General features: G+C 37.6%; 1 protein-coding gene across 2 annotated transcripts in view; it reads right to left on the bottom strand.

Annotated features, from left to right (window-relative positions):
• GLRA2 (glycine receptor alpha 2) overlaps window positions 1-25,446 on the bottom strand; it is a gene marked incomplete at both ends in the record, with an annotated part of 127,017 nt that overhangs the window by 79,925 nt on the left and 21,646 nt on the right. For both annotated transcript variants that reach the window (XM_082051837.1, XM_082051836.1), the window contains 3 exons: window positions 2,184-2,321; window positions 3,592-3,674; window positions 18,303-18,526. In XM_082051837.1, coding sequence (XP_081907963.1) covers window positions 2,184-2,321; window positions 3,592-3,674; window positions 18,303-18,526 — 445 coding nt within the window. The remainder of the gene's footprint in view (window positions 1-2,183; window positions 2,322-3,591; window positions 3,675-18,302; window positions 18,527-25,446) is intronic.

The following is a 25,446-nucleotide window of genomic DNA, read 5'->3' as shown; positions in this document are numbered from 1 at the left end:
TTGCTCCTTTCGTGATGCATGCACAAGTTTTTTTCTGGTCTAGAAATCTGAATGGCAGGGGAGAGTGTTGGCACAAAGCAGGACGTAAAGGCTGTTTGGCAAAGACAGGAGGAATCACGGAATCATAGAATAGTTTGGGTTGGAAGGGACCTCCAAAGGTCATCTAGTCCAACCCCCAGCAATGAGCAGGGGCATCTTCAACTACATCAGGTTGCTCAGAGCCCCATCCAGCCTGGCCTGGAATGTCTCCAGGGATGGGGCATCTACCACCTCTCTGGGAACCTGGGCCAGTGTTTCACCATCTTCATTGTAAAAAAAGTCTTCCTCATGTCTAGTCTGAATCTTCCCTCTTTTAGTTTAAAACCATTACCCTTTGGCCTATCGCAACAGGCACTACTAAAAAGTCTGTCCCCATCTTTCTTACAGGCCTCTTTTAAGTACTGAAAGCCTGCAACGTCTCTCTGGAGCCTTCGCTTCTCCAGGCTGAACAAACACAACTCTCAGTCTTGAATAATATCTTCTGGCAGGACAGAAGCTTATATACAAGTGGCCTGACCTGTGATCCTGAAGACAGACCCTGAGGCCTGGATAGTGACTGACCCTGACCAGTCTGCCTGTACAGTTAGGGACTCAAAGGTGTGGGGTGGGGACATGTGGCAGCAATGGCATTGGAGTAGCCCAATATGTCACATGCTCTCCAGATGGTGCAACATGGACAGAGCACCTTGCATTGTGGGTAGGAGAAGGCTGAATAATACAGCTTTTATCCACATTTTAATTTCACAGCAAACCAGAAGGAGCATGCTACAGAGACTAGACCCAAGTACATACCTGTAGGCAAAGTTTTCTTTAGCTTGAATATTTCTTTTTATTTCCCCACACACAGTTTTAACTTTGGATGATTAAACATTCATTCTGTTCAACTACATGTAATGGGAGCTACTAATTTGCACTTTTATCTTTTTGGGGAATCTTTGTGGGTATTCAAGGAAGCTATTGCTCATGCTCTTCCCCCTCTCTTACTTTCAGTGTTTGACTCTGCAAAATGGTTATCTGACCATAATTAGAGAAGCACTTATTCAGAGTTTGAGTTACATACAGGGAAACGGCTAAACTTTGTATCAGCCAAATTACAAATGAGCAAGCTCTGCCTATTGGAATTTATTCTCAATTATCTCCTTTAAGTGTGAGAAAAGATGAGAGGTCATAGCAGTCCCCCTTTCCGTGTGTCTTGGACTATGGAATCACAAAGTTTTCCTTCCTTGGCAATTTGGGCCCCAAAATGAGAAGCTGTATGTTTAAAAAGTAAAAACAATAATTTTGTTTTCCTAATAAATGAATGTGACTTATTTTTGGCAGTGGCAGAACCTCTGCCAAATATATTTGATGCAACCAGATTGGCTCTTAGACTGAAATGATGAAAAAGCTATTTTAGATGAGAGGGATTATATCTAATCCCAGCAAGCACCCAGCAAGCCATTCTCTAAATGCTGTCCCTATTAAATAAACTCCAAGCAGCTAAATCCAAATTTTAACCGAGTTCTCTTTCTTATGTAAAGCTAAAGATAGAAAACAGAGCATTTGAAACTTCAAAATAGTAAATATAAGAAAAAGGTTATAGTATTAAGCAAATATTTACTTTCCCAACATGTCATGCCTGTATACTATTCAGATCAACAATGAAAGCATTGTCTTTTCAAATACAACATTTCATGAATTAGACCACACATACAAGCTGGTGAAAATGTGATGTTTTTCCTCATTGGCACTTTGGTATACTGGAGAATTAAATCAAGTTCAGAAAAATCAGTACTTTAAAAGCATTGAATCAATATTTAATAAAAGATTCAGTTTGTTAAAAAGTTTCATTTTAAAGAAATAAAAGCAAGTAGATTTTTTAATCTGTTTTTAAAGATTTTAAATTCCTTAATGATTTTAAGGATATTAGAATAGGTATATTGGAGTATCTTTAATGAAATGAAAGGGAATTTGGAAACAAAATCTTTCAAACAAACAAAAATAAAAGGGAGGAAAATTTCTTTTTTTTTCAGATTTAAAAATAAGTGCAGCTGAATCAAATTTGAGTTTTGAAATATTTTTTCATTTATCCACCTTTTTCATTTACAAATTGACAATAGACACCATTAGAGCAATTAATAGAATAAAAATGAAATAAAGCTCACCAGTGTTGTAATGTTTTGTGCAATAACCAAGTTCTTTATCTTCTTTCAGAATAAACTGTGGCAAGGTTAAACCCTCTGCAACTTGCACAGGTCCATCACTTAGCCACTCAAATATCAGATCATTCATAGTGTAGCCAACTACAATAAAGAAATCAGAATTTGTTAGATGGTAACTGACCAGAAAACATCAAAAGCCAATATTATTATGTCTGAGGAGTATGTCTTTTATCTCAATACATGTTATCTCAGTTATATTTTTAAACTGTCTCATTAACAACAGCACTATTGCTGTTATTTGCTAGTTACTGTTACTGCACTATTATTCTATTAAGAGCAACAAGTAATACCATTATGTTCTGAAATACTGCCCTGGTTTGCCACTAAAAATATTTTTGCTGGCCCATTAAAGATACTGTTTACAACTGAAATGGCATTCCTCTATGCATATGTATCAGCCTGCATTTTGCTTTTTTTTCATTATTCTTTGATGATGGAGTTGGTGGGCACCAACAAAATGAGAATTTCTAGACTACAGGATGCTGGGCCCCACCAAAAGGAAAACAGCAGCATTTGCAATATGTGAACCTCCCACAGACAGGTGTAGATGGGAAGGAGAGAGGCTCAGACTCACTGAGGTCTATTTTTTTTCTGCAATAGCTACACCTTTATGGGTAAACTTGACTAGTTGTGACCACTGTGGCCACAAAGGCAGGTGTTGGCCAGCAGTTCATGCCCATCCAGTTAAACTCATTCTCTCTTCCTTGTAAAAGAAAAAAACGAAACAAACAAACAAAAAAACCCCACACACAACAAGGTGGTCTGGTAGCTACGGACTATTGGGAATGGTCACTGGCACATGCCATTATCCCAGCCACTCTTTTGTCTGGTTGTTAACTGGCACAGGACAAAATGGTGCAAATGTGTGTGCTGAAAGCTATGTGGTACAGATGGGGGTACCCAAGTCCATGGCTTGGCTGTGTTCAGCTTACCGGTATAATTGTGCCTATAGGACCTCTGCTTCATCGAGTGTGTTGCTTCCATTTTTCAAAAGGCCATAGCATGCCTTGATCAGACATAGCTAATCCCTGGCTGTGTACTAATTGCTCTTACTTTTCTGAGATCTAATTTCTCCCACACAACGTCACTGTGGCTGTCCATGGAAGTGACTCAGCCCTGATGGGTGAGGTGATGTGCCCTGGGAGAGGGAAAGGGAGTAGGAACAGCACAGAAACAAGGGACTTGCACAGTACAGTGATAGACAGTTAAAGCACTGTTCCTCTCTGATTTGCCCTTAAAAGATAGGAATGCTGAGTCTCACCACACAAATATGACAGTGTAGATATTATCTAATCACCAAATGTTATGGCAAAATTTTGTTCTTTGCTAGATAAAGCAATTGTTCACTCACAGCTCTCTAGCTGCATTGTACATGTCTGTACATCCATAGGAAAATTCTTCAAGTCCATGGGACAGGATAAGGTTAAAGTAAGCCTAAAATTGGAGGGGGAAAAAGAGAATCTATTAGAAATATACAGGTTTTATCCAAACCCCCATATTTCCAGTTTAAAGGATCAAGACTGAAATTTAACATCTCAGAAGTTGGACTCTCTCTACCCTCTGAGCTTTTAATGATATAAGAGCTGTGAAAACAGAGCATATAAGCAAACCAGGCACTTGCTGGCTGTGTTGGCTCAGCAGAACAAGGACGGGTAAGACAACATCAAGATAGCAAGAAAAGCCTCCCACTATTGTACCAGTGTATGTTTTATGTATAATACTGAACCCATATAATGCAAAAGCTGAAATGACTGATCATGGGACACACATTTTCAGGCTTTGTTTTGGAAAAGCAAAGGAAGGAAACAACAATCACATTGTGGTTTTTTTTTCAACAGAGAGTGCTTTTGTTGTGTATGAGGCCCATTTCCAACTCTTCATTCTTACTACTTATCCATTAAAAGAAAGAAAAAAATACATACAACAAAAGCTAGAACCACACAGCATTTAAAAGTTAAAGAATGCAGACAGAAGAAAGTAAGCCTAAAGGAACATCATTCAAACCGAATTTCTATTTTAATTTTTCAGTTGTTATTGTCCCAGTAAAGCAGAATTTTACTTGGATGGGAATATTCTTAAAGTTTATTTCTAGTTTATTTCTTCTTCTTTTTTTCTTTTTTTTTTTTTTTTTTTGTAGTTCAGCTTACTTTCCCACATTTGATTGAAATGTGTTTCAAAACTTCTCCTCTGCTTCATTTCTTTTCTTTTTTGTGTGGGAAAAAGAAACCATTTTTAATAAACCAAGATACTCGGATGACATGATTACAAACAACTAGCTGCTCTGAAAAACAGAAGAATTGTTAAGATTTTGAGTTAAATCAAATAAAAAGAGTGCATTTTTATTTCAGATTACCTTAAGCACAAGAAGCACTTCAACACAAAGAAAGAAATCAACAAAGACCCCTACACCCATTTACCATCAAGGCTGAGGACTGATAATATATTGTCTGATTCAAAGGTACACTGAAACACAGACAGAGTACAATGAGAATAGTTTTTCTAGTTATACCAGTGAACCCACAGGCCAGCTGCTAATCTAAAAGGTATATTGTTGCCCCACAGACCAATGCCATCAGTATGGAGAAATATTTCACTAAGCTCTGTCTCCCATGTCTCCCATTTTATGCTTCTCACCACATACAGCTGATCTAAGGTCTTTCAGTCTATTTCTTCATGATGTGTATTTCAGGGGAAAGCCTGACTGGGACTTCTAGTCCTACTGTCCCACCATCAAATCACTATGACAAGAAGATGAAATTGAGGTAACTGGGATCAGAATGGTCTCATCCTGATCAAAAGTCACATTCCACAACTCTCTTTTTGCCTACTCATGTGCTACATTGAAAAAGTCATATTATTTTCCTCTTGACACAGGCTTCATTGTACAAGATGATGGTATCAGGAAATTAGAGATCAGTTGTCTGTGGCAGTGAAGTACACTGAGATGAAGAAAAGCCCCCAGTAGTCTTCTCAACACCAGTGTAGTAAATAAACTTTCATTTAACCTTTATGAGAAAATAGCATAAGCACTAAAAAAAAAAAAATTAATAATCTATAGAAAAATGTATATCTAGTAGACATACAAATGCCATTAGAAAGCTACCGTTTGCTCATCTAAATATTTTAAGTGCCCTGCAAATGTCAACTCGTCTCATTTTCACTGGGTAATTTCCTGGATTAAAGACTGAGCTATTTAAATCGCTAATCTCCAGTGTTAACAAAAGACTGCTTCTGCTTTTTTTTATTTTTTTCTGAAATGTGGAGATATTGGAGTCTCTTTTCAGTCATCTTCTAAATATGGTTTAGATGTTTTAAGTTCATTTCAAACATGCCTTTACACAAATGAATCCTTTCTAAATTTGTTTGTACTCACTGAAGTAGGCATGGCCTATCCAACCCTTAGATTTTACTGTGTGGACTGCATGCTGACTATGCTTCCTTCCACCTTCATCCCTTTCTACCTCCCCAAACCTTCAAATGATCTGGGGGTTTGACTACATACATGAACAGGACATTCTAATATCAAACTCATGAGAAAGTTAATACAGCCAGCTGCAGCGTTCAGGTCTCCCAGGGATAAATTGATCTATTTCCACTGATGCTAGTTATATGTATCAATTATCTTTTTTTCTGGAGGTGAGCTGAGAAAATGCTCATTATGTTGGTTCACACAAAGGTTGACATCTCTTCTTTCTCTTCCCAACCAGTGGTGTCTTTCAGGAAGACTGTATTATTTTCTGCTCATCCTGACAAACGGAAAATAATTTATTTTCACTGTATTGATGAGGCTAGCTCGAGAGATCCTGCCCTTTTAGCTACTTATTCATCTCAGCAGAGTAGCCATTCACAGTTAACCTCTTTGACTCTGCAATCTCTTTTGCTGGGAGTAACGCAAGCATTGAAACCAATGCTTATTGCCTGATATTGTCCACAGACCCATTGATTTTCAACAAGATTACTGCATGTTAATCATTCAGCTGCTGGAGTCTGAAGTAACTCCAGTGAAGATCATGATGGTGGGTCAATTTATAGCAGTTGACTCTTTTTCAGTAAAAATATCACCCTGCAACTGTTTCCAAACCCAGGTGTTATGCCTCTACCTTTATATTTACATTAATAAGAAAACAGGATCAGAAACGGAAAGCATTAGGCAGATATACCTACCAACATTGCCTATAATAATGCTGTCATTCACAGAAAATGTTTTGGAAAAATGAATGTCTTACACTTGGCAAATTCAAGAAAGGCTCTGGATGTTTGGTGCAAAGTGCAGGTTTAACTGGAAATTACATTGATTAATATACTTTAATTGTTAATAAAATAGAAGAAACTGCTATAGAACAATTATTTTATTTTTCAAGCACCCACCACCAAGGCATTTGAGGTGCATAAACAATAAATTTGGTGACATAGCACCATAAAACACTGATGGGAACAGTTTTATGAACAATCTCTAAAGCTGAAAGGAGAAGAAGCTGACAAAGGACTTGATTTTGTCTTCAGCTACCTGAGCACCCCTTCCCCAGGCAGTTAGCCAGGCTCAGGTGGCACAGCTTGCTCAGGGGGACCTCCGCTGTTGGGCACCTTCTCTGTTCCAGCTGAGCAGACAGGGGTCATGAGGGAGAAGGAGAGAGTCACATCTCCAGCATCCCAGCACTCCAGGCACAGCACACGGCCAGCATTCCACCTAGGAGGAGAGGCAAAATTGCTCTCTTCTTTCCCTCCCTGCTCCCTCACCCATCCTGCTGTCAAGGAAGAACTGAGCCCTGGAAAAATGCAAATAAGAGTATGAAGAGAACAAAATGCAGAATCAGACACAGAAAACAAAGAATCAGCTGGCACAATGACACAAATAATTTTAAATAAGAAATCAATAATATTACTGAACAATGTTGTGGGAGAGGCAGGGCTGTAATCCAAGTATACCAGGGCAGCATTGCCTGTCTTAAACTTCGGACTCTCTTCCTGAGGATTCCCTCGCACACTAAGCCCTTCTGAGCAGCACCTGCTGATTCTTTAAATGCTGTCGAAGTGCAGCGGGCACTACTGGGATTTCTTTACTCAGCATTTCATTCAAACTCCCCTCTTTCATCCCCTGATTTCAACAGAATTTCCTAAGAAATTTCCTAAGAAATCATTCAGACTTGGGCCTGTCTGTCTTCCCACCCCATCTCAACCACTTTCATTTCTGGTCACCCCCTTAGAGCATCATTTAGAGCCTGTATTTCTCACTTCTGCAGGCAGGACAGTAAAAGTCCTGCAGGCTGTGGACTCCTTTGTCACAGAAGTCAAAATAAAACATTCTGTGGGAAAAAAATAAATAGCCTGACAACATTTAATTAATCAGAACCCCTCATGCTGTTGATCTTTAATACCTGACCATGTTGTTTCAAACATCAGTGTTTTCTCCAGAAGAGAGCAGATGTGTCCTCAGACAGGCCAGCGGCAGAGCTCAGCACAGGCACAACCACTGCCCAAACATAGCTGCTGAAGCCAGCCATCGTCCTCTGAGGAAAAGCCAGAGGAGGAGGGTGACACACACGTGCAGCCAAGGGAGCTCAGAAGTATTCACGTGCAGTGCAATCAAGTCCTGAAATCAGAAGTCAGGCTGAGACATCGTGCTTCCTATTAATGCTTTGCCCATTTCTGCCCTTGTCCTGTCCTTTCTCTGGCCCTGGACACACTTTCTTCAACTCCTCCTATGTTTGCCCATCTACCTACGTCTCTCCCAGGGACACCTACATGACCCAGAGCCCAACCTCTTTGCATCCTGATGGTCTGTCCTCATATCTTTTCCCTTTCTCTTTGCTGTTGCCCAGTTCCTGCCAATCCCAACCACAGCTCTCTTTGGGGTATCAAACCTTGAAGCCAGTCTGCTCCTAGACACCAAATCCCCAAAGTAGTACCATCAGTGAAGGGGGAAGTTCTTTAATTAGAGAGAAAAAAAAAAAAAAAAATCAATAGGAGTAAAATGTTTGTAAACAGATTATTCTCAAGATGATCTCCAATCTCATCCTTTCTCTTAGGGGTTTTGAATGTTGGTACTCTTGATACTCATCACCATCCTGCTACTTCTCTGATAATCTCTCAATGCTAAAAAAGTGCTTCAGAATACTACACATACAGACTGCTCGTGAACAGTCTGCAACACAAAACTGAAGAACTGCTGGTATCATATTAAACCCTTAGGGAATTGGTTTTACACATTACATAATCCAATAATCTTTTTTATAAATTTAAGAGAACATGTAATTTTAACTGGGATTTGATGTGTTGTTTAATCTGCAACAACCATTAAACTGTATTCTAACCCACTTCTTTACAAGCACCTATCACAGTGTAGCCTGATGCATTGTGACTCCTCAAAACTTCCCTTGATGTCGGTGACAACTCTCACTGCAGAGAAGGACATCAGCCCCACAAGAGAAGGGTGCTGTGGATCACAATATGAGACATCATTTTCATTAATTATCCTGCAAGTGGGGCAGTTTGTGAGAGAACTACAGAATGGTCCTCACATGTTTTTTTTTTTTCTAATGAGAAATAGGTGATCCTTATTAAGTATAAAAGTAATGATGGAAATTTAAATAGTCCTGGAGATAAGGGTACAAGTCCCTTCTGTCTCTAGAAAAAAAAGCATTATTATCGCCTCATGAGCATGAAAAGCAACAAATGCCTCACTATGAGTGGGAATGGTATCAAAAATAACGTTTTGTTTCTATTCTTATCCCTTCATTCTTTCAAGCTACACCCATCTGCAGCTCAGCTATTGGGACAGGAGACTTCACATTCTAGGATTTTATTCTGCAAATACCAGAATACGAGTAGAACATGCATGGTCACTGCTAATGTTGGCTATGTGCCATTTCTATGAAAAATCTTATACATGTGCAAAGCCCACAGTGTTTGGTTTATTGAGAGAAGTGGGATTTTTTTTTTCCTAGTATTGCCAATTCTAAATATACTATCATATATTGCAAGATTTCTGAGACTTTTTCTTAAAGCTCCAACCTGACAATAAAGGTAAAGCTATTTTTAGCAGTACATTTTTCTTTGGAAGATTAAATTCCTGATCCTTACAGCTGCTGAAATAACATTTAAATATTACCTAAGCACAGGCAGACAAAGTTCCCCATTAAACTGGCAGGGGAGATGGAGCTGCACAGCAACCACAACAGCATCGCATTACACTAGAGCAAATACAATTTGGGCTAGTGACACTGAAACAGGTAGGAGAATCTAAAATCTCCTTGTATTCTGCCCAGTCCCCTCTCTTTGAGTGATCTGTTTCTGAAAGAAGGGCACAGACACTGTTCATCTATCAGAAGGCCAAAAAAAAAAAAAAAAAATTCCCAATGACATTCTTTTTTTAAAGGGCTATTCATTTTGTAGTCCATCTCATTATTTTTTCAGGGACCTGACTCATCGTTTTGAATGTTCATTCTGGTAATTTTCACAGTCTATAGGTTTTGTCCTGTTAAATGGAACAGTCAAACTGTCTGGTTTTTCCCTGATTTTTGAGAAGACCTGGAATTCCTCTCTAATATTCATCATATTCTGCAATTTAATTTCTGTCAGATGGGAATGGGCTGAAGTCAAGCTTAGAGGAGATGTGGAGCCTTCTTTGCTATGGCAAAATGCATGATGTAGGCTGGCGTTTCACATACTGCTGTTTATGAGCGTGTTCTCGCTCCCTCCAGTGCTTTGTTTTGCTTTGGTTCATGCACTGCTTAACAACAGAGAAGCTGGCATGAAGCTGGGTGGTGGATTTCTCATTACAGACATCCCACCTCTCATTGTAATGCAATCATTGTCTGTGGAGACACAATGCCAGCACATGCGCTGCCAGCAAATGATTTTCCAATGATTGCTCAAACAAATCCGTGAAATTAAATTCAAGTATGATTTCATGTAACAGCTAAATTCTGTAACCACCTGTTTCCTTTCCATGAAGAACAGTATTTCATCTCTCCTTTCTTCTCTGTCATGTTCTATCTTAATTTTCCTACAGTGTGTGTTTAGTATGGTGTTGCTTTCCTCCTGGCATGATGACATCCCTGTTGTAAGCCATATAGTACAATGCAATTGGCAAAAGACATTCATCCCTGGCAGCATGTTCCAGGAAAACATACTCTTTTGTAAAATTTAGAAAGGACTCCTGCACCTATATCATTTTACACCTAACCTTTAATGGCTCCAGTGCAAGTTCAAAGGGTAAACAGAGTGACTGGTCACTAGCAATTGAGGATAGACATTGCCATAACCCATAAGGAGGGCAGGTACACAGTCACGTGTCTTGGCTATGTGACTATCCCATTAGCATAGAAGTAACCACCTGCCAATATTTTTTGATCCTATCAGCCAAGAACAACTTCGTGTATAAATTGGTCTCCAGCAGCATTTCCCCCTTTTTCACTTAGAACAAAGTCTTCCCTATTTTTTTAGACACAGGAATACAGGGCTATAGAAGTGACAACTTGGGCCATCAAATCTGGTCATCTGCTATCACACATAGTCTCATCATCTAATCCCTTTCAAAAATGAACAAGATTCATTTAATGATATCTACTTCCATTCCCCTCCCCTACCCCTCTGCCCTCATTTCTATTGGAATATCATTCTAGGAATTTAATGTGTAGACGGATGGAAACTTTATAGCTTCTGCTTTAGGCTTACCTGTGGCCAGTTCAGAGCCATTTGTTGTCTTGACAGTATTATCCTTCAGTGTAGAGTAGCTCTGCTGTTGTGTTTGTATTTACCTCACCTTCCACTGCTCTTGTGTGTCAGATGGAGATGTGCACAGCATTAGAGGAAGAAGTGAGGCAGTACATGTTCAGGTATAATGTCCAATAGCTGCTTTGCTTTAAATGCCTTATTACATGAAAAAGCAACTATTTTTGTGTCATTAAAATTTAAATTATTCTTTTCTTAAGCAGGATGATCAATAGGGTTTTTACAATAGCTGTGCGAGTTGCATAACAAAGTACCTGCATTAGGCTTTATTATGTATTTTGTAGCTTTTATTATTTGTTATGCGAAACAAGTAATTTAGATAAAATAGTAAAATAAGAGCATTGAAAACCCAGGGCTAGATCTTCAATCTGGATTTGTAGAATGGGAGGGAATGAGAAAGACAAAAGTGCATGATAGGAAGGCTTAATTAAAAGAGTGTTAGGAAAACATCCCAAAGGATGAGAAAAATCTAAGGCCATTTAATTAAAAGACCCCAAAAAGAAGGAGGATGGGGGTGGGAGGAGGGGCAGAAGTAAGGTCAAGAAGGAAAAATGATGGGTGAAGAGTGGGTCCTGAGGACACTGAGTTCAGCCATAAAGAGGATGGCTGCTTGTCCCACAAAAGACTGCAATTTTTTAGCCTTTGGAACAATTGTTATTATTGTAATGATGCCCATGGGAAGACAAATTTGTCAAATTTGCTGGATTCACATAGCAGGCAGCCACAATTTGGGAAGTCACTGTGTCCCAGTGACATTGTGCAGTTTAATCAAGTCTAGTGATTCTATCACTATTTATACAATGTCTATAAGGCTTCTGCCTATAATATATAACAGCTGTCAAACCCAAAACCTCATTAGATATGTGCCCTATTTCAGTTAACTTTTCTGTATTGATTCTTTTTTTTTTTTTCTTTAATGTGAAAAAGTTACTTAAAGGTATATGAAGAAATTTTATGCTCTTGGAAAGTCAGGATGGTTAGCATGGCAAAGTGTGCAGTTTTGCTAATAGAATAACTAAATAATTTTCTATGGAAATGTTCTTGTGCTGACTGAGATTGAATTCCAAGTGAAAATCCTCACCTTGTCATGATCACTATTATTCTGGTAGGAGCTGAGATGATAAATATGATTGTGTGAGGTTGGACAGAAGAGTTCCTACGTAGTAAACAGCCATGTCAATCATGGTAACAGTCTCTTTGCCCCACTCCCCCCCCGCTAATCTGTCCCATGGAAGACAATGTTGCTAGTAAAGTCCAAATCCTCTTAAATCCCAACATTAAGTTGCAAAATAGAATTGGAGTCATCAAATTAAAGTGCAGGATGCACATGGAGCTGTAGAACATAAGATTTCTGACCACTTTGTGAGGGTAGACTGTGCCGTGCCATGGATGACTTACATGCAACTATGTCATCAGGTGTAAACGAAGCTTCAATGAAGCTGATAAGGTCTGTACCCCAAAATTGTTTTAGAAAACCCACACTTGACTTTCTGTAACATGGCAGTATATTCTACAGTAGACATTCTAAAGATCTTACATCTGAAGGATAGTGGACTTTTTCCCTATGAAAAGTCTATTGCAGAGGGCCTATCAGTGTTACCTATGTATTTCCTTGATCTTTTTTCTGTGTTCTTCCCATAGAGCAAAGAACACAAGTACACAGAAGACTGAAAATTTTCACTCAGAAACCCTGAATTATGAAAGTGCTGTAGATTTGTTTCGATAACTTATGCATGATGGTAATCATAACTCATAATGTGACCCAAATTGTGTGTGGAGCAGTGGGCGTGCAGGGGGAAGTTGACTCAGTGCTCTGTCATTCAGCAAGATGGCCACACCTGGAAGTATTGATTTTAGAAACTCCTGAGTAGTGCAGCAGGCATGGGAAGTAGTATTGCAAAGAAATGTGCTGTTTTGACAGACACTTCTCTTTGGTTGCTTAAGTAGGAAAGGGCTTCTATGTGTGCCAGCTCATCCTATCAGCTACTTGTTGCTGAATGGAGGGGCTAGTAATCACCCCCAAAACAGCTGCACAAAGAGGGAGCAATCCAATAGCTCGAATTATTTCTATTTTGTGCTGCCCTAAACAGCACAGTACTGCTCTCTAGCAGACACTCTCCCTACATCCCTAATCACATTCAACAATTAAATCTAGGTGAAGAGTTGAAACAATGAAGACCTAATTATCTACATAACTGTAACATTTCTTGCCCTGTGGAGATAAAGAGAGAAAAATAAATATCTTTAAAGACTTGTGGAAATTATTTCTTTGTTTTCTTGCACTTTGTATAGGAATACCAAAAATAGGGGGAGAAATTTATGAATTTGCACAAATCTCCTCCTTAGGATTTCAAGTGATTCTCTTGTCAAATTATGCAATACCTTCTAAAATCTTTGCATATTTTAAAAATATGAAGTAATCTGCCTTGTGACTATTTCTGGCTAGATGCACTGGCACTACATTTCAGAGCACAGCTCTACAACCTTATCAGGCCATTGGGAGTGTTTTCTGGAGCAGCAGGAAAAAAAAAAAAAAAAAAAAAAAAACGGTTACAACCCCTTTACCTTCCTGACCAATATATTCTAGGTTCAATGCCATGGATCAATATCACAGATGAGTTATATCACCGCCTATTTCAAGCTCATATGGCTGAGATGCACTGAAAATATTAAAAGTAAGAGGGAGGCAATTAATGCAGAAAAACCCCCACAAACCTTAAATAAAACTATTTCATTTTCTATTACTTTGCTAAAATAAGATTTTTAGCAGATGCTAATTTTCTCAGCTGGCTGGCAGCCTGAAATGAGTTTGTGGGAATCAGATAGCACAAATGGAGGGATTGGAGAGAATGTGAAGCCTCCTGTGAGGTTATTTAACATTTTCCTGATGTCCCGGGTGTCTGCAATGGGCCAGAGAAGATAAAATCTTTGCCCTGGGAATATAAAATCATTGCAGCAGTGTATGCAATGCAAAATCTGGTGTCATGCAGAATGTGATTGCCAGAAACAGGATTCTCAATATCATCACACAGCCCTGCCACTATTTCCGAGTGCATAGGCCCCTACAAAATCCAATCCATGCAGAGATCACTGAAGAGTCGGGAGTGGATGAGTCACAGGCGTCTGGGGCATGACATTATGTGGGTTCTGATTTTAACTCTCATTATTTTTTCAGCAAACAAAATATACACATCTTAAGCTAATTTTGTTGAACGCTGCTAGAACAAACCCCTCTTGTTGACTGTTCTCTGCAGAGGGCTTTAAAATAAAAGTTATAGCTATTTAACTGTTTTGAAGCTCAAAGAGTGCAACTGGGACAGATCCTGACTAAAATGTAGTTGCTTGCTGAATATTGGTTGGTGCAAAAGTAACTGCATTTTTTGTATTGTTGAAATTTGCCGATTGATATTGGAATATATTCTTAAATAAATATGGTTATGTTATATATAATTTTAATGTGCTTTTCTCACTTTGTGTTTTTTTGCTACTGATTTATTACTTGCTGTTTATTTTATAGTTATGCTAGACAAAAAGCAAATTCGAGCAATTTTCTTATTTGAGTTCAAAATGGGTCACAAAGCAGCAGACACAACTCACAACTTCAACAATGCACTTGGCCCTGGAACTGCTAACAAATGTGCAGTGCAGTGGTGGTTCCAGAAGTGTCTGAAAGGAGATGAGAGCCTTGAAAATAAGGAGTGTAGTGTCCAGCCATCGGAAGTTGACAACGACCAATTGAGAGCAATCATTAAAGCTGATCCTCCTACAACTACACAAGAAGTTGTCAAAGAACTCAACATCGACCATTCTATGGTCATTCAGCATTTGAAGCAAATTGGAAAGGTGAAAAAGCTCAATAAGTGTGTTTCACGAATTAATCGAAAATCAAAAAGATTGTTTTGAAGTGTCATCTTATTCTATGCAACAACAACAAACCATTTCTCCATCAGATTGTGATGTGCAATGAAAAGTGGATATTATATGACAATTGGCAATGAACAGCTCAGCGGCTGGACCAAAAAGAACCTTCAAAGCACTTCCCAAAGCCGAACTTGCACCAAAAAAGGGTCACGGTCACTGTTTGGTGGTCTGCTGCCGGTGTGATCCACTACAGCTTTCTGAATCCCAGCAAAACCATTCCATCTGAGAAGTATGCTCAGCAAATCAACGAGATGCACCAAAAACTGCAATGTCTGCAGCTGGCACTGATCAACAGAAAGGGCCCAATTCTTCTCCACAACAACCCCCAACCACACGTCACACAGCCAATGCTTACAAAGTTGAACGATTTGGGCTACAACATTTTGCCCCATCTGCCATATTCACCTGACTTCTCACTGAGTGCCACTTTTTCAAGCATTTCATCAGCTTTTTGCAGGGAAAACCCTTCAACAACCAGCAGGATACAGAAAATGCTTTCCTAGAGTTCATCGCGATTCTTGAAGCATGAATTTTCATGCTACAGGAATAAATAAACTTATTTCTCATTGGCAAAAATGTGTTGATTGTAATGGTTCCTATTATGATTAATAAAGATGTGTTTGAACATAGTTCTAATGATTTAAAATTCATGGTCCAAAACTGAAATTAATTTGCACCAACTTAAAGCTTTGCTATAACTGCTGACTTCTCAAAATATATGCACCTCTAAGAGCTGGTTTTTACATCTCTAGTGTAATAGATTATATTTACAGTGTTGAGTAGCGCTGGGTTCCCTCCACAGGGTTCTAGTTCTTTCTGCAGTACTCAAAGGTTTAGACCAGTTATTCGGATATAGAACCTCGGGCTCTACATAGTGTGCTAGCTGAGATGAAAACACATCCCAAAGTAGTCATTTGAGCATGCAGCAAATATCTAAAAATAAGTTTGGACTTCTAAACTTACATGATTCATAGGTGGGTGCATCAACCAACAACAACTCTGGCTTTATTTTCTATAACAACTCCAAGAGAATTAAATATAGACCTAGGAGTCTGCAAGCATGAGCATCCTAGCTTATTACTCTAAGGTAAACTATGATGGAAATTTATGTCATGCTTATCACCACCAGTGAATGCAACATGGCTAATCCCTTACTGAGAGAAAGATGAAGAGCCTCTTGCTTGCCATAGGCTTACATAATTCCCAAAGCCAGAGGTAACATATGGGCCAGACCCTCACTGACCCTTCCATGGCTTAACTGAGTATCCATATCCTACACCAAGTGTCTTGTTTTAGTGAAATATGGACCGTGGGGCCTAGTTCCAGGTGGCCTTCTGCCTTCTTTTCAGAAAGGGCAGGGTTGGCATCTGGGAACATTTAACACCATAAGCCGGTTTTGCCTCCTGTGTAGCATATTTCCGTGTTTTCTGTGCAGTGTATAGGGAGGAAGAATACCACTGTCATATAATACACACACCTTGCTTCTTACCCATTCATTACTGGAAGCAATTAAAAATTCATTTTATGTAGAGAGCAGTTTATATTTATGTGAGATTAACTTGACCTTGCTTTTATTAAGTTTGGAAATATGACAAAGCATCTTACACCTCTACTTCTCAGACATGTCTGTGAAGTGCTTTAAACATTTACAGCACACTAAATGCTAAATATCTTGATGTCAGGTGCAGTAATTAAATTGGAAGCATTGTAACATTCTCAATGTACTGAAAACAATCATTAAAATATTCTTGTTTGCTTCTGCACAGCACAAGTAGAAGTGACTGGCAACACACAGATTCATCTAGCCCAGTATCTAGACAAGTTTTTCTAATTGCTTCTGACTTCAAGTTTCTGTACTCTGGAAAGTTTTCTTCTTTATATGCCATGTTAGAGGTGCCAGATACCCCTCTATTACTGCTGTGCGATACAAATGAGAAACAATGAGTTTTGTTTAGTACTCCATTGGAAATCTACCTGCTGTGCTTCAGATTAGTTTGCATTTAGATGTGGGAATTTTACAAATGTGATATGACAGCTCAAAATATTACTCTTTCTGCATGGACGAATGTCAGGAAAATTATTCATCTGCATTCAGAACAGCACCTAACTGCACTATTGCCTCCGATAAGATGGTGTCTGATGTCATTCAAACAAATAGATGCATTCATTTCTTTCCCAGGGTGAAACAAGAAATATTTGCTAGTGACAGCATATTTATCACTCTGCTAGTGCTAGTTTCATCCTGGTATCCTATTATTTTTCTTAAACTGTTCAGGTACACCAATTTGAAATCTTACTCAATAAATATTTACTTTCCATCCAAATATTACTGGGATCTTCTCAAGGAATTTGAACAAGATTAAGTAAATGGATGAAGTGTTATTATTTATTCATTTAACATCCTAAGGAACACAGCTGTCCTGAACCTGGATCAATAATAATTCCTTAATGAAAATGCAGGTCACAAACAGAATGTCCATTCAGAAACAACTGCCTTCTAAAGTAATCTGCCTTACAGATAAGCAAATTCACTAAAAAACCTTTTAAAGAAATGCAGTCATGTTTACTTTCCACAATGTGAGAAAGGCAAAAGCTAAGAAGCATTCCCAGGAACAAATAAAACACAGCAATTACTTAAAAATTAAGTACAATAATACAGTGTTATGTATCTTTGACTACTTATATTAAGCAATTAGTGGTGCACAGTAAGCTGAATGTCAAATAAATACTGCAGATTATTTGCTACTATTTATGCCTGTCCAATGCAATTCTGATTTTCTGCATATGTCTCGTTTCATCAGGTCATACCAAATCATGTTTTGTCAGTGTTTATTAATTCAGCCTAAATCCAGTCACATGATACACACATCAATGCACTTATTAAAAAACATTTTCCATAATTCCAGTTCTTTTAAAATGTAAATAGATAGCTCCAATTATCCAGCAACTTGCATGTCAAGTTTATTGCTTTTCAAGCACGTTTTTACTTAAGGTGTTGAACAGTCATTTAAAATACTATTTCTCTTTACTTTTAAATTGCAATCCAGAAACTACTAAGGACTTGGTTTCCTCTCTTTGTAAGAGGAGTGACTCAAACTGACTTTAATGGGAATTATTGAGGCATACCATTAAAGTTTCAGACAGCCTCAAATTTCCAACAAGACTAAGAAGAACTGCTGTGGCACTTGCAGACTATTTTTTGAAAAGTAAAAGCTTAGTGAAAGAACATAAGCAAATTTTCCTTCTACCCTGCTAAAAGTAAGTCTCATTTCAGTTGTACACACAGGATAACAAAAAGGCAAATATGTACATTATTTTATGTATGCATAGTTACATCCAGAAAAACAGGGAGTGAGGGGGGAGGAGGGGGATTAATAGGAAAAAAAAAAAAAAAGTTAACTGCTTTACCTGATACTGTACAACACTTTTCCAGTTTTAGAAATTCTCAGCAGCTTGTTGTCTGTCGTGACATCATGAAAGTTTGCTCCCTTCTCATTGGCAAAGAATAAATCCGGCTTCCAAATAGAGTCCAACATAGAGGGATCCAAATCCAAGGAATCATCTGGATATTCACTGTAAGCCAGACGTGAATCATTCCACTGCTGTCTCAAAAAAATGTTCACTCTGTAGTCCTACAGAAATGCCATGTAAAGAAGGTTACTAAGCCACTTACCCAAACTGAAAGCCCACTTTATCTTGCTTTATGCTCTTAGACTTACTACAGTACCAGTGTTACAGCAAACTTTTACGTTATTCTTTGAACGTAAGAGTTGTCATTTGAAAATAAAGCAGTCTAAATGCTGTATTGAACCAAACAAACAAAACTGGTACATTTTCCAAATCAAAATTACTTCAGTGAAGAAATAATATTAACTGCAACCTCCAGTTTTAAATATAACCCTCTTTCAAATGCTGCAGATTAACTCAGAAGTACCTAGAAAGTCAAAAAGCTTTGCAGCTAGATATACACAATTTCAACAAAGATTCTAAAAAACTACCAATTTAAATAAATTGCTTCTGATATGTAAATCAATTATTTCTAATGTACTCATGAATAGTTGCTAATTCCAGTGAAGCCAGATTTGTACAGAAGAAATTAAATCAGCACTTCTTATTTACTGTATCTTTTTTCTGTCTACCGTATGCTTTTCTCTGTGTGTGCCTTCATTCACTCCTGACTCTCTGCATCCCATTAAAATTGTTCTAATTGCATTCTTCTGCTCAGTGGTCTGCTAGTCACAACTGGGAGAGGCAGCAATTACTTAGAGGTTCATTTAGAACCAACATTAACGCTGTGCCAAGAACTGGCTATTAAAGGGGAGTGTGGAAAGAGCTTTTAGGGTCTAAACTCTCTCGAGGGAATGAAAGATGCTAATGCATACTCTCCTTATCCTGAATTTCCAAAGTCAGCAAATAAGAGCTTCATGTCACTCACCTTTCCCTGCTATTTACCTGACATATCTACCTGAAATTACAACATTTTACGTTCTTGTGAACACTCTCTTAGGATTATATCTATTCTTCATTTAAAAGGAAAATATTTAATAATATTTCTATCTGAAGGAATATGTTGTCAAATAATTCTGCCAACTGTACAAACTCCTCACATTTAGGATTTTCTTTGTGGTAGCAGCAGTACATTAAAATGGCAGCATTGTACTTTTGACTTGGAAAATGGATGAGCTGACCTGGGCTTAGTTAGGCTACTTAACTGCATAGTCTGAAGAACTTATTATCCTGAAATGTAAATAAATATTTCCGGTCTAGTTAGAGCTGCAGAAAGCAGCTTGTCCAATATGCAAACTCTGTGAATGAGCCCCTCCAAGCTTCAGCATTTCCCACCATTCATTCTTCATTCAGTAGTGATGAGGTTTGCTTCGGCCCTGACGTAATATTTCTGACATCCAAACCAATGCAGTGTCTGAACCCAACAGGATGAGGCTTTTCAGTATCACTAGGAATGTGATTTTTCTTGATTTGTTTATAGTTTTCTTTTTGCTGTTGGGTAGATGTGAGACAAAACAGGAAAGTCTACTAATCAAAGCGAGACAGACCTGAGAGAGGTCTCAAGAATAGTATATTGGTTAAAGTTACTTGAAAAAGCCTGTATCTGTTTTTCACAAGCCACTGTACTTTTTATGATGATGTTGTTTCATACAATTAAAATAGCTACTTCCAGTTCAGAGTTTATAAAATATTGTCACATCTCGTGAGGATACACTAACACTAAGCATACTTTCCTTTGTTTCTTGGTCTTAGAAACTGAGAGTGTCTTATAAGTTTATATGGGACAGTTTTAGTCATAAATCTAGGAAATCACTTGATTTTCATCATGCAGAAAAGAAGGCGGGACCTTTTATCAGCAACTGCTGATAGAATAAAATTGCTACAACTAGTTGTGTAACTGCCTTCAGTTTTCTTTGAAATAAGATATATAATGAAGCCTATGGAAAGCAGAGGGATTTTTTCCTCCCATGACATAGCAATCATAAATAAGTTAAATCAGTAAATTGTTTGGAAATATCTAAAAATAACACTGTTTTCATGAACTTCAGTAGTTGATGATTTAGACAACAAAAACCAGTCTGAAAAATCCTTATTCATGAAAGAGCTTCCATACAATGATATATATTATACCAAAAGCATAAATAATGCCAATAAGATTACACTATCTTTTTCAATATGTACCTTCATAAATGTATCAGTCATCACGCCAATGCACTTAGAAATGCTTTGTCTCTGAAAGTGTCATTGTTAGAAGCAATACAACACTGAAATCTTAGTTTATGTCTGATAGGCTTTATGTACATATATATATATAAATATTTTAACAAGAAATAAAAATAGAAATGTAAGGAGCATGTCACAAAGCCATCATTACTTTTTTCTGCTATGCTTACGGTACAAGCGTTTGAGAGTGATGTGTGTTTACACAGTCAGACGTAATCCTGCAGAGTTTTGAATTTATTTTTCCTGTTCTAACATTGTAACTAACTTCTGAAGAAAAAATCTCCTGAGAATGATATCATAACATGGAGCTCAAGCAGACTACAGTGTGCATTTTGAAAACTCCTGAGGGTAGAAGTGGGTGGACTGTAGTAATACACTCCTACATGGCCATGAGCACACCTGCTCCACAAATTCTTTCTGACAGCACCACTGCTCTGAACGAGGAGTGTGGACCTGAAGATTCAATCTCAGTTGAAACACTGACGCCAGCGATAGCTCAAGGCAAAACAGTTTTCCTCTGTTCTCGAGCCATAAGATCAGAGTAATACTAACATACTAAAGGAATATTCATCTGATTAGTTTTAGTAGATTTATCTCAAGATTTAGGGACTCAATCCACAGATATACTTATTTTGTGTTAGAGGAATCTAGATAGAAACAGTCTTTCAGCAAATTCATGGCCACCAGATTCACAGTCACCAAATTCACTGACCAGAGCTTCAGTCTCAGGCCCTGCTGTGGTAACAGGATGCAAGGGAGCCCTGCTCCCTCTTCAGTGCTACTTTCTGTCTCTGAACTGATGCTTATCTCAGATCTTAGCCTTCCTCCTGTCTTCTTGTCCAACAGCATTGATTGCTCAAGTGTTGAGTCAGATGTCTGAGGCAAACAGCTGCAGATACACTTGGTCTTCCATGCATAGGAGGGGATTGCCAAAGATGCTGTTCTCCCTTTCTAAATTGTAAGTATGAGTACTAACTAAAAAGTAGTGGTTTAATGACTTATTTCAAGGCCATGTGACAGAAAAACACTTGGCCACCTATGTAGCAAAGTATGCAAGGTGTTTCTGATGGCTTCAGCAGGAGTCTCTTATGCAGTTGAAAATATACATATCAATTAATCAGTATCCAACAAGCTAATTTGTGATTATGGTTGGTGGGTCTTTTGGGGTTTTTTGTTTGTTTGTTTTGTGGGTTTTTTTGGGTTTGTTTTTGGTTTTCTACTGGGAAGATAATATCATGCAGCCAATCACAGCCAAGCTTTATTGCTACAAAAATTGTAAAAGGAATGGCAATTTTTTCTGCTAACATAAGTACTCAAAACACAACTGGAGGTTGATGCATTTATCCCAACAGAGAACCTGCTGCATAGTGTCAGTCATTGATTACAGGGCATAACGACAATGATAATGTTCTCACATTTAGTCATTTCTGTAATTAACGATTAGCTCGTCAATGTATAAACTGATCTTAGCTTCTCCTACATCTGATAACTAAAAAATCCTGGTCATTAGCAAAACTGAACATCTGAATTCTCTGGGAATCTGCCCAACCTGATGTAGATTACTCATCTGTGATACTCAGCTGCAGTCATGCTGTACAGTGAATATTCTGCTGAATACTGCATGTGTGAATGCTTCCAAAAATAGACACAGAGCTTACTGGCATAACTGCTTTATTCAGTGAAGCTACTCAGGACCATCTTTTTCTCTTTGTTTGCAAGTTAGCACTTAAATGCAAATTAAGTGAATTAATGAAGAAAATGTCCAACAATTTCATCTTGACTCTAGCTTTTTTTTTTTTTCCCACTGTTTTTATTTTGGTATAATATATTTCATTCTAATATGGAAGAAAACCATTTATTTTGGAGAAAAAAATAATAAATTGTGATACTGTCCCATACATACATTATAGCACAGACTATTACATATGCATTTTGCTTTCCCAGCTCTTTGGGAATAAAACTCATGAAGACTCTAGGGAATTCATTCATTTGGAGATAACCCACACAAAATCCTGCTTTATTTCTGAATGAATGTTTTTAGTTTTTAGAAAAATACACTGGATGTAAGAGTTGTGCTGGCCTTTCACACAGGGATGAGTTTCATCCTGGTGTCCATCCTAATCAGAAAACAGAAGCAACTCCTGATAATGTTACTGAGAACCTGGGTTACTGAATTTAGGAGGTCTGGGACTGTATTCCTGTTTGCCATGTTTATTTCTCATGCTGAAAGCTTCTCTAAACAAGATTTCCATTCCCAAATTTCCAACAAGCTGTTGTAGATCAGTCAAGTTATATTCTGATAATGACCCTTCAGTTCATATACATGGTTTCTCTGAACATTCCTATCCTCTGAGACAGGAATGTCTCTATTGAATTTACAATCCAGGTTTTTAAATGAATCTTTTAGTTCTATGTCAAAACCATCAAGAGCATTTTGTAGGGAAAAATGAATCCTAAGAGTCAAACAAAACTCATTATTTATCACAAGGGATGCCAACATTTTTATCACATGGTTATATCTGTTTCAGAAAGGCAAAGTAAATGGAACAGTAATCGGTGTCTGCCTCTCAAAGCAGTTTTAAGACATCCTAAAACTAGATGCACTAGTCGTTAAAGAAGTGACAGCACTAAGAAAATCAATATCAGACCATTGAATAACATCTAAGAGAAATCTTTTCACAATTTTGGCAGATATTATGAACAAAGCAAAATAAGAAAGCCAATAGTCTTTGTTTTCATCTACTTGAATATTTGGCTGTTTTCAGCAGAATGTGTTAATGAACATTAGAAAGGTGCACATTAACATATTTGATAGAAGGTAAAATGCAATGAGGGGATTTAATCAAAGCAATGAAGGAGTCTAATTAATGCAATCAGCATTAGGTCGTGCAAATATTTTCATTGAATGCCATCTTGTAAAGCCAGTGACGTGCAGGATTGTTGCTACTTATTGCTATGCTGATGCCTCTGCACACTAGGATTAACAGACGTAGCTGGGTAAAAAAAGCTACATTCATAGCTATCTTCCTGAAATCCTTTAAACAGAGGAAAACACATGTTTTCCAAAAAACTGAAAATGAAACCTGTTGATAATTATGTTACATCGATATATGGGGGTTTTTTCCTGTCATTTTGAACTTGATTTTAGTTTTCTTTTAAGGTGTTTCTAAAATATTACAGGTACATACTCTCATACTCTCCTAACTTATCAGTTTATTTTATAGCTCTATACATTATAGCTTGTCATTTATAGAAGATTTTTTCCCACATTATTTAAGAAAGCTACCTAGCCTAGCAATAACTTGCCCTTTTCTCTAGAAAACATTAAATGACAGAGTGGTTTTTTAAACAAATATATTTGGGAGCAAAAGGATTGAGTTGCCACTTTCCTCAGCAGCACTTTCTAAATTACGGCATAAATTAAACTGAATGTAAATGAAGTATTTGAATATTAAATAAAATAATTAAGTTGGGCTAAATATCTGCTTTTCATAATGCAAGGCAGTTTCTATCCCATTAAAAAAATATATAGTTCTTTGGTATACCTTAAGTCCTCTTGTGGGTAGCAATTACATTTTTATTTACCGAGAACTCAGTCCTACAGGATGCTAAGCACCTTTATTGCCTCTGGCTTCAGCAAATACAGAAAGACCTGGACGCTGTGCAGGAATCCCCAGAAAGCAGAGTTGTGAAATTGCATTGTAATTGCTTTAAAAGTGTCTATAGCTGTCCATAGTGTCCTGAGGCAAAGAGAATAACTCTTGCAAAGTTTCAATGAAGCTGACAACATCCCTTTTTAGTTTATTTTGTGGCTGTGGTGACTTGAAAAGTTCAAAGTCAAGCTGGAATTTGTCACTAGGCCCTTTCTAGAATGGGTTTAATCCACTTCTTATATTTGAGCACCTGATAGTTATTATGGGTTTATATTCTTATTATAAGAAAATCATCAAAAATCTCTCTCTGGACTAACCCCAGCAGACAGGTGTACCTATGCTAAAATAAATAACCTATCTTTTTTGTTAATTGTTTGAAAAAGAAGATTTAAAATCTCAGCATCTTTTTAAATAGACTCAAAAAATATTTTTCTTAGCAACTATTGGGGGGAGGAAGAAAATGTGCTTCTCAACTAAAAAAAGAAAAAGGTTGGACAAAAAAATTAATTTCTTTTTTTTTTTAGCTTGACTTCATAATCCTAAATTTTGACAATTTTTAAAAGAAAAATCTCATCTTGAAATGGAAAAATAAACTATTCATTTATATATATATATATCCTACAATTAAAACTAATATTTTAATTTTGGCCTTGTTTTTTTGACTGATAAAATTCTTTTAATTCAATCAAAATACACATTTCGGTCAGCTGAGATCCCATAATTTCCTAGTATCAATTTAACCTTCAAAATACCTGAGTTTTATATTTTAGTCATTTCACTCAAGTTATGCATTTACTTCAGTTACTGATGTGGCTGCAAAAGTTAAACAAGACCATTCTGGTAGCTCTGTCAGCACAGTCTGCAGCAGCAGCAGCAAATTCAGCATATGGTGTACGACCCACTCAAAATATGGAGTACTTGGCAGGGATCCCACAGCTGAGCTCCAGCCACTCCTCTGCCTCATCAGTGCTAACAAAACCTGAGAAAGCTGTTTCGCACACACCTGTATTTGCTGCCATCACAGTCACTACAGACTGTGTTGCAGTCACTACATATGTACATTTAGACTTGGTAGTTGAGCTTAATAATTTATGTATATCTTTATATACTTATTTTATATTAATTTTATTTTAATTCTGCTGTCAGGTTTTTGGTAGCTTAATAACTTG

The sequence above is a fragment of the Streptopelia decaocto genome, assembly GCF_964273445.1.
Source record: "Streptopelia decaocto genome assembly, chromosome: 1".
NCBI classification, from domain to species: Eukaryota; Metazoa; Chordata; class Aves; order Columbiformes; family Columbidae; genus Streptopelia; species Streptopelia decaocto.
Note: the sequence above shows the minus strand (reverse complement) of the source record. Positions and strands in the feature narration are given on the sequence as shown.